Genomic DNA, 10,826 nt, shown 5'->3' on the forward strand with positions numbered 1-10,826 from the left:
TCATATTGCTTTCCAGTGAACGTAAACATATTTCATAATCTTGAGAAAAAAGATTTTTTTTCAGCCGTGGAAACAGAAACTGATGCCATGTGCTTTCCAGTGTACGTAAACATATTTTATAATCTTGAGAAAAAAGAATTCTTTTTCAGCCGTGGAAACAGAAACTGATGCCAAACACATGCTTACAATTAAGTATAAAGTGTTTTTTCCTCAACGAATTTTCAAGAAAGTTTGATATGTAAGTAGAATATGAATAAGTGATATTAGTACTTTTCTTTGTTGTAGTTGTGAAAGCTATTGAAAGACAAGAAATTTTAAGGATATAGGGAGGAAGAGAAGAATGAAATATTTATAGTTAATGGGGGTCAATAAATTCCGTGAGCATACCACGTATATATAAGTTAGATTTTATATATAACATCAGCTGTTTTGGCATCCAAAATAGGGTCAAATATTATTCAACTACAACACACACTTTAACCAACATGGATTGTGGTGCAGTGGATGGAGCTACTCCATCCTTGATTAGAGGTCGAGGGTTCGACCCTAGGTATGGAGAAAACTCTATTGGGAACGCTGCCACCTTAATGGATTCAGCAACGCGCGATCCGGATTAGCTGAGGCTCCAATGCTGGCACCGGACACCAAATGGGAAACCAAAAAAAAAGCTACAACAGACGGGGCACAATGAATTATTAACATCAATCAACATCTTCAATCGCCACTTTCTTATGTTGGCTAGATTCTTAATGTTGATAAGCTTGCTTCCACTTTCATTATTATTCTTAGCCATGAAGACAACAAATTGACACAACATACCCTTAATGATACAAAAATTGCATTGACAATTCTAAGTCTACAAATGATACTTTTCAAGCATACACTATGTAAAGTAGTGTGAAGAAACAAACTCAATTAACCTTAATTATACCTTAATGTCCCCTTTACACAGGTTAAGAAACCAAGGAATTGTTTACAAAAGTGAATGTATAAATCACAACTAAAAACAATTAACCAGAATATAAGATTAACAATAACAAGCCAAAGGTCTACCACCACAAATATAAGCATCTTGGTAACTGAAACGTACATAAATCCTTTTTGGTTATCCAATCAAGCCGTGGAAACAACCTCCAACAAAAATGCAGGTTAAGACGTGTACAATAGATCCTTGTTACCGGCACTGGGCATTGCTGGAGCTTTAGTGCACCGGGCTGCCCTTAATCTTGAATTCATTCCAAAAGGGATACACTTCATTGCCTTTCCCCTAGTTCTCACTTCTGAGGTGCCACCCGAGATTGAGAATGGAAATAATTTGATCAACGGAACTTCATAACCTCCAAAGTTTTCAGTCCATATTTCTGAATATCCAAAACAAGAAACTGACGTTTTAACCATTATGATAAAGATCCAAATCTAAGAAACGTGACATTTTAACCATTGTGCTAATGCTGCCAATTCATCTATGTTATCAGTGGTTTAACAATTAATCAAGAACTGAAGGTTTCTCAATTGCTCAATGTCTAGCATAGTTTTAAGGGATAACAGACAATTAGATACTTGTACTTGCACGAAATATTATTCCTGGTCCCTCAACTATATGAGTTATCATTCAGACACCTGACATAGTTTTAACAACATCATGATCTGTCTACTTATCAGTATAGTAGTTGGAGTTTGTGCTTATCAAAAGTTAAGAATCTAGCCAATAGCCAAAAGTTAAGACACATCCTAAACTTAGGCGAAAAGTAAAGAGACAAATGTAAAACAACGAAAAAAGTTAGCATTACATGAATGGTATAAAAAGACAGTCTTTTGATAGATATAATTTAGTCAAAAGTAAACTCACATTTTCATTAAGCACTCTTAACTGAGACAACATTGGAACTGTATTGCAGTCAATTCCTAAAACATTGGATTGGCGTCTTCTGAAGTGATTATATATTGTGATTTGGAAAACATATCAGTTCTGAGAGCTAATATCACTGGATCATATAATTGATACTAGAAAATGACTAATACTTCAGTTCAAACTTACAGAATTTTGGGTGGCAGGATCAAAGTGATTGCACCGAACTGATCAGAAGAATTTTGGCTTCCGCCAGCGTGACAACAAGCGCGGACTGGTAGCAAGGAGCCAATCGAATGACCAAAGCATTGGTTGCTTCCACTTGTGACCTTCGACCGCCTTGACACCTTAATATCAAGGAAACACCCCTATTCCACAAGTAGGTGGAGACCTGGAGGGTCGGAAACCCCAACAGGAAACCTTTCGCTGAGCCACATGATTCATGAATGACCGTGCTGAGGAATTCTACCATACTCCATTTTAATCATCACAGGTATTCCCGATCAATCTTGATGTAGGAAATACAATCAATTTATGTCAAGTAATCCCCTTTATCAGATTCTAGACGTGATTCGAGCAACAGGCAGTAGGAAATACATAGTTCAGACATGGAAGAGGGCAGTCTAATGGTTCTGGAGGCACTTGGAGACTACGCCAATGATATATACGTAGTTCACATATTGATGAATTCCTACAATGACAATGGATCAAAGAAGAATGAACAAAGCACCTCCGAATGAAAAATAAGTGAGTAGGAAAATTTCCTTCAAACTCTTTGCTTTCCAAGCTTGAGGTAGTATTATAACAAGGAATAGGAGCAAACCATACTACCTGATTGTGAAATGGAGATTTCATTTTTCAAGCATTTGTGCACTTCTTAATGATTCTGTAAATTGATTGAACAACTCCTGCAATAATAAATGGATAAACGAACTGAAACAAGCTAATAGACAAGCAAGGAGAAGTTTTGGTAAAAATCTCTGCATCCCAAAAACTAGAAAAAAATTGTTTTTAGGCCAAAATCTAATATTTTGGGTTTTAAAATCGTAAAAGTTACCCCAAACTTTTATATTTTATAAAAAATGTCCATCCGTAAACGCATTTTTGTTAAAGAGATTGTTCATAGAATACGAAAAAATTATATTAAAGAATAGCTAGTTACTACCGTTGTTGTTATTAATGTTTTGGAATCGATGGATCTTCATAACTAGTTCTAATAGATGGAAATACGTTTCCCAAAAATTATGGCAATCACACGTTGAAACTTCACCTAAATCTGATTTCACAAAAATATTTGAGAATCCATGGACAAATCTAACAAAGATTATTCCTTGGCTTCACACCAGCGATAGAGACTTTGTGCTGATCAAAGATTTTATAAAGAAAAATAATTAACAAACAAGCAACGGGAAGAATGCAAAAATCAAAAGCTACCGGGGAAAAAGAATAACTTACATTTGTGAGAACACATTTCGTTTTAATCATCACAGGTATTCCCCATCGATATATATTGTGGAAATATGAGCAATTTTTGGCCAGTACTCCCCCTTGTTAAATTCTAGTAGTGGTTTGAGCAATGGGCAGTTGTCAATATATAGTGTAGAGAGGGAAGAGGGTAACCGTTTTACTGGAAGGGCTTGGAGATTAGGGAAATTCCATACATGCAGCATGGAAAGGGAGGGGGGAAGCCCTTCTTCCAACAGTGACTGAATTTGAGGTAAATTACCAATATGTAGAGATTCAAGAGAGGTGAGGCTTTTGAGAATTTGACTGTTTAATGTCTTCAGATTGGATATGCGAAGAGTTCGAACAGAGCAAGGCAACTCCCAATTCTCATCAGCAAGAATCTCTTCGTCGCTGCCATCATGTTCGATTACTAACATTCTGAGACAGTGAAGTCTCTGTAAATGCCACTCCTTTCGACCGTTCACCAGTTTCTTGCAATTGAAAATCCGAAGGACTTGTAAATTGAAGGGCAATCCTCCTTCAGGAAAGGACTTTATTTCTGGACAATTCCCCAGTGTCAGTCTCATAAGAGATGGAAGGAGTTCCTGCATATGTTCTGGCAGCCGCTTCAGCTTCTCGCAATCCCAAATAAACAATGAAGTTATCTGAGTTCCACCTGCCATCAAAAGTATTTCAAGATTCTCACAATCCCAAATTTCGAGTCCTCCAGTCGCGGTAGGTATCAAAAACCTAGTAAGGCTGTGGCAACTACTTACATTCAATTCGCGTGCTCTTGGGACCAACTCATACTCAGGTGATGATGTATCGGCTATAGAATCACAATCAACCAGTTTCAATTCCTCTAGAAACATGTCACAATAACCAACTGGCCTCTCCAATTTCAATTTCCGACAACGAGATATCTTTATTCTCTTCAAGGTACTGGGCAGAATGCTAATAGGTAAAGAGGCAAGAGAGTTACAATCAGTAATAGATAATCTAACAATCTGTTTCATTTCCTGAAGTTGGGATGTAAATAGTTCAGCGTCATCAAAGAGAACAACTTTAGGAGAACCATTAACCTTAAACTGTTTTAAACTTGAAAGTTGGATAGGTGTCTCCAACCTGAGTTCAGGGCAATTTTTAATTGAAAGGTTCTGAAGTGTAGGAAACTCTCCATTCCCTGGTACGTGCCACTGCTTCCACTCCGGCATCTCTGCAAATTCAAGCTTCTCAAGAGAGTTAAAGGGCTTTTTGGAGGACAAACTACCATAGAATTCTTCCATCACTGCAGTTATTCGATGCATCCTTCTAATGGAAAGGAATTTCAAAGAAGGAAGTTGTCCTAGTGCTGGCAAGGAAAAACAGCACTTGCAGTTGCTAAGAGACAATTGTACTAGCAGCTTAAGACACAAATGATCAGCTAGCCAATTTGGAAATTGTGTCCCTCTATATCCGTTGATTTGGAGTTCTTTTATGTTTGTGTGTGGGTGTAGCTCATTAAGTATCTCTCTTTCAGTTTGTGAATTGTCGGCAATACTTTCACTCCACTCCAAACATAACTTCTCAACATGATTCTTTTCCCTTATCTTTGCCTTCAGAGCTTCCCTTCTATCAACTACATTTTGCAACTCTAGAATTGATAGAGATCCATACAAGTTATGTGCTTCACCCAAATCGGCCATCCTCAAACCACCTAGAAGAAACTTGGCTCCCACTAGCACTTGGAGGCTTTTCAACTTGCTCAGATGTAGTGGCATCTTCAAGCGAGAAGTGTTGCTTATGTCAAGATGACGCAAGTTGATTAGCTTTTCCATCTGCAGAGGTAACTCCTCAAGATCTTTACAAGATGACAGGAGAAGTGTCCCTAAGTTATACAATACACAAATGGAATTTGGCAACATTCTAATCATTGTCCAAGAAAGGTCCAAAAATCTCAGGAGCTTTAATTTGACAAACAAGTCATCTGGCAACTCCTTAATCTTGTAATGAGACAATGATAATGCCCTTAAGGATCCTAGTGTTGGAAGTATGTTATGCAGAACCCTCTTGCTTAGATAAATATGTGTATACTCTTGGATATTGATTGGAAGCAACGTCCTCAGCTGCTCCAACTTGTAGAGGGGTGTCAATTTCTCAAAGTCACCTGAATAACCCGTTGAATATGATAATTGTCGACTTTTTTCCAACATATGAGATCCTTGGCTCTCCTCCAACCTAATACAAAGTTTTGAAGATGTAATTTGGGCTAAATCATTGACAAGGTCATGCATTAAGAATTTCTGTGTATTCCCTTGAGAAGGATTTGGGACCTTTTCGAATAATGATCTTGATCTCAACTCGAGAAAGTATTGGTTGCCTGAATCTTGAATTGTTTCATCTTCCTGTGGTATAAGACCATTAGCAATCCACAAATGAATAACTTGTTCTAAGCTAAATGGATAATCTTTGGGAAATATTGCACAATAGGAAAAACACCGCTTTAAATGTGGGGGAAGATCATTGTAGCTCAACATCAAAGCTGGTAATATGCTGTTGACTGGTAGCTCCCATATTTCACTTCTCAAAATAAGTTTCCACCCTTCAACCACTGATTTGGAGCGTAACATGCCAGCGAGCGTCTTCAGAGCTAAGGGCAGTCCTTTGCACTTAGCTGCAATTTGTTTTCCGACCTCTTCAAGTTCCGGATGTCCCATAGGATCCATGTTTTTAAATTCATGCCTTTTGAATAAAGACCATGAGACTTCAATAGACAAATTGCTCATGCTAATTTGCTTATTTCCCATCATCAAAGCAACACTCTCCTTACGTGTTGTTACAATGATCTTACTTCCTATATTTCCTTGTACAAAAAGATTTCTCAGGTCATCCCATTCATTATAGTTATCATTCCACACGTCATCAAGGACAACAAGAAACCTTTTTCCCTTTAGGCTTTCCTTCAATTTGACTTGTTACTGATTAAGATTGTCATCAACCACCAAACCAATTTCTTGAAGCAACCCTTTTGTTATTCTGATAGCATCATATTGCTCAGAGACACAAAACCAAGCTTTCAATTCAAAATGGTCTTTCACCCTCTCATCATTGTAAACTGCTTTAGCAAGTGTTGTCTTACCAAGGCCGCCCATTCCAACAATAGGAACTACAGTCAAATTTTCTCCATTTTCATCCTTAGACAATAAACGGTCAATCAAATCCTCTATTTCATTCTGCCTACCAAAGACACCAGATTCATCAACCAAAGAAGTTGAAAATCTTCTAGTTTCTTGTTTAGTTGAAGCAAAATGCTCCTTTAAGCCAAGAAGACCAATTTGCTTTTGCAAATCCTCCAACGTTTCAATAGTGTCTTCCAACTTCTCCTTTTTGTTAAGAAAGACATCATCACTCAAGCACAGGTTGAGGTCACTTACTTTTGTTTCTGCAAGATTTTGTTGTTGACCTTCAACCTTAAGCCTCAAAGCTTCATAATTGACTTCTTCTATTAAGTTTTCAGCGCCGTCCACAGCATCGCGAAGCTCAATAAGCCACTGGCTCACGTGTCGATTTGATGTCTGCTTATTCTCTGCATCACTTAGCACAGCCTGAAGGCCAAGCAAAGTCATTCTCAGCTTCTTTAAGACCCGAACATCATGCTTATTCTTCTGAAACATCTTGAGCAGCTCACCCTGAGGAGCAAGCCTATCAAAGAGAACATTCAAAGCTGAAGAGAGAAACGCACCACCAACTGCTAAGCCAATCTCCATTTCTGCAATCTGCAAAGCAAAACAAAAAACCACAAAATGATTTTGAGAAAATAAATTTTTCCATCTTCAATCTAAGTTGTGCGAATTCTTTCACTTTTGATGCCGCAAAATATACTACTTTGGTGAATCCGACACACATCCGCTGATACTTTTGAAGAGTCCAAGCACAATAGTCTTCAATTACTAACAACTTTATTTTACCTGTTCTGCAAAAAAGAAACTACCAATGTCTACTTATATTTTAACTCAGTAGGATTATTAAGTAGAGATTCAGCAACACAAATCTGTTAGAATTTAAATACCTCGTTCTGTAACTACGTACAATTAATACATGTATTTGTTATATACTTTATACAATATTATTTTCACACACAGTAAATCATGACATTAATATAAAAAATCAAATAATTGATAAAAAATAATATTTGCATAACTAATCTAAGGCTCTTGCATTATTAAAATACCTTATTTAATATTATTCTTATACTTATACACCCACCAAACGAATAATCCTGAGATAAAATAAATATTCACGGGATAAGTGTTAACTGGTAAAAGGGCTAATGGATTTAGAGCTTCTTACAAGACAATATACATTATCTACTTTCTAAATTTTGCTAGAGATAAAGGATAAGTAAAATAAGTGGTGGAGATAACATGTTCTCTGCAAAGGTAGATCATTTATTAATATGTTAGATTGTTAGTATAGTTGGCAATCATAGAAAGAAATATTTTTTTACTTTTTCTCTTTTCATACTCCCATCTTTTTTAAATTATTCATTTCAAATTAAGATAACACATTAATTAAAAAAATAATTAATAATATAATTAATTAGTTTACCATAATATTTCTTAAATAATATTTATATTTTAATTTAAATAAAAAGTAATTAATATAAAGTGTAAAACATGAACACAAAAAATTATCTTTTTTTATTTAATAAAAAAAAAGAAATTAAATTAAAAAATTTGAGACGTATTCGCCCTCCCCCAATAATTGAGAGATATTGGCGTTACTTGCAAAATCAAGAAAACTCTAGCAAGTTTTCTCAAAAGTATCATAATCCACTCAGTCTAAAATTGAAAGGTGATTTTCTAACAATAATTAAATGAGGGATGGTGAAATTCCACGTCTTTTCATTTTCAATGGTTTAGTGAAAAATGAGCATTTATTTTTAAACACATACGATAATTATGAAAAAGTATAAAAAAAAAATTAAGTTAACTAAGATGAAAATTTATTTTTAAATACACATAATATAATTATGGAAATGTACACATACAATAAAAAAAATTAAGTTAAATAAGATGAAATTTATTTTTAAAAATGAATAACTAAAGCTTGAAAAGAAATTATATGAAAAGGGCTAAATAAGGCGGAGAATATTTTTTAATCAATTAACTTATTCTTAGAAACTATACAATGCATATTATTTTGAATATAATAAATCAAACACTTAATAAAAAATAATCTCAATATAATTAATCTCAATCTAACTTATCACATCATAACTAATTCCAGTATATGATAACATATAGTCGTAGTGTATGAAATTTTGCTAATTTAGCCGCTTTTAGACCAACTTTATGAGATTGAGTGTTACGAATGCCTAGGCTATAAAGATGATATTTATTATCTATTTATGCATCAAATTCGAAAAAGTTGTGCACTCGCTAAAGACTTTTGGTCGATTTTGAAATGGATTGAGAAAAAAGGGAAGAATCTCAAAAATAGACTCAAATTATGGTGACTTTTAAATTTTAGTCCCAAATAAAAAGATTTTGTTAAAATAGTCTTTCCTTATTAACTCATATTTTTTTGGATGAAATTACCCCTCTAATATATTCGCTTTTAATCTCTTTCTTTCAAAACTAAACAAACGACTTTCTTCCAAAACAAAATGATCGATCGCTCTTTCTTCCAAAACAAAACAATCGACTTTCAAACAAATTCACAGTCGTAAGGTTTCTTCAGGTAAGAACTTCATCATCAAAATTCTCTAATTCTTTGGGGGTGGTTGGGTGGATTTTAGCTCTGTGTAAACAAAATTCAGATTTAATTTGCAACAAACTTATGCATTGTTGAAGAACACATCTAATTTGCAGTAAATTTTAGCTTATTGATGCATTGCGGTAAATTTTAGTTCGTTATATAATTAAAATATTGATTTGATTTTTGGGGAGGTGAACGTAAGCTGAAGTTGGGCTATGCTGTTGTTGTAGTAACATATTTTTCATTGAGGAATTGTGTCGAACAGGTTGTGGGGAGTTTGTTATTACAGTTATAATTGTGCTTGAGTAGTTGCGGGGGTTGGTCTTGGAGGGAAAGACCGTTAATATGAGAGTTAACGTTGATCGCAATATTTTTTGGGAAGGCCAAACGTATAAGGTCAAGGTGGTACAAGAAATTAGTTCCAAGTATTTTAAACTAGTGGTATAATTAGCATTAGAAGGTAATGAGGAATTGTTAGAAGATGATGAGGAATTGTGTCGAACAGGTTGTGGGGAGTTTGTTATTGCGGTTATAACTGTGTTTGACTAGTTGCAGGGGTTTGGTATTGGAGGGAAAGGCTGTTAATATGGGAGTTAATGTTGATCGCAACATTTTTTTGGAAGGCCAAACATATAAGGTCAAGGTGATACAAAAATAAGTTTGATTATTTCTATAGCTCGAACACAAACTACAAAGCTACCTTTCTTGCAAGCTTCTCTAGTTTTCTCAATTTGTTGGACAACCTTGCATTTCTCTCATGCCAAACTGCATATATAAATTCAGTATATATCAACTTTCATACTTGGGCTATGTGACTCTGGCCTTTAATTCTCTGTTTAATCCAATCATACATTGCAACTCATGTAGCAAGATAGTGGTTGAATACTATTTAGCCAACAAAGCAACCTATTCCATACTGCATTTGTATAGTTACATTCTATGAATAGATGATTTCTTGTTTCGTTCACTTGCTTGTACAAAATACACACAAGGTCAATCTAAATATTACACTTCACTAATCTATCAGTGGTCACACAATGCTTCATCCATCCAATAAACTTGTAAGGAAAACCCAGGTCAAGCAGGATCTGGTTCAAATAAGGTCAATCTACAGTATCATAAGCCTTCTGTATATCCACTTTTAACATATATCTAACTGAAATATTCTTTCTACTATGAGCTTTAACCAATTCATGAACAATCATAATATTGACAACTTATTTTCTATCTTGGATAAATTCAGTCTATGTTTTAGAGATTAAAGAATCACTAACTTGTTGATTCTAAGAAAGAGTACCTTAGCTATTAGCTTGTATAACATAGAGCAATAGACAATGGGTTTAAACTCTCTAATGGTAGTAGGATTTGGGACTTTAGGTAACAAGGTTACTATTGTACTTCACTGCATTATACAACTTTTCAGTATTAAAAAAATCCTTCATTGTTGAACACGCATCATATTTAATCACTGGTCAAGCTTTTTTAAAAAAATAAGGCATTGTAGATATCAACACCTAGAGCTTTATCATCTCCTATATAACAGAGGCTATTATAGATTTCCTTATCAGTGACTGAACGACATAATTTAACTTGCTGCTGATGACATAAAGAGGGGTCATTCTTCATAAATCTTTTGTTAACTGCAAGTAGTATTGGTTAGTGCACACTCTATTAAATATTGGTAAAAAGTAATAATCTCATTCTTAATATCCTCAGGATCTACCAATTTAACACTATTTAAAGAAATAAGATCCACTATCTGTTTCTTGTTGCTTTTTTTCTTTCATAATTG

General features: G+C 34.8%; 1 protein-coding gene across 1 annotated transcript; it reads right to left on the reverse strand.

Moving 5' to 3' along the window:
- Positions 1–893: 893 nt before the first annotated feature.
- Positions 894–7,471, reverse strand: LOC107847714 (putative disease resistance protein At3g14460). Its single transcript, XM_047399811.1, is given in 5 exon segments — positions 894–1,361; positions 2,039–2,540; positions 2,681–2,757; positions 3,305–7,050; positions 7,160–7,471. Coding segments are annotated over 2 exon segments (3,738 nt in total). The 5' UTR covers positions 7,181–7,471; the 3' UTR covers positions 894–1,361; positions 2,039–2,540; positions 2,681–2,757; positions 3,305–3,333.
- Between the last annotated feature and the right edge of the window lie 3,355 nt (positions 7,472–10,826).

This window comes from Capsicum annuum, chromosome 11 (genome assembly GCF_002878395.1).
Source record: "Capsicum annuum cultivar UCD-10X-F1 chromosome 11, UCD10Xv1.1, whole genome shotgun sequence".
NCBI classification, from domain to species: Eukaryota; Viridiplantae; Streptophyta; class Magnoliopsida; order Solanales; family Solanaceae; genus Capsicum; species Capsicum annuum.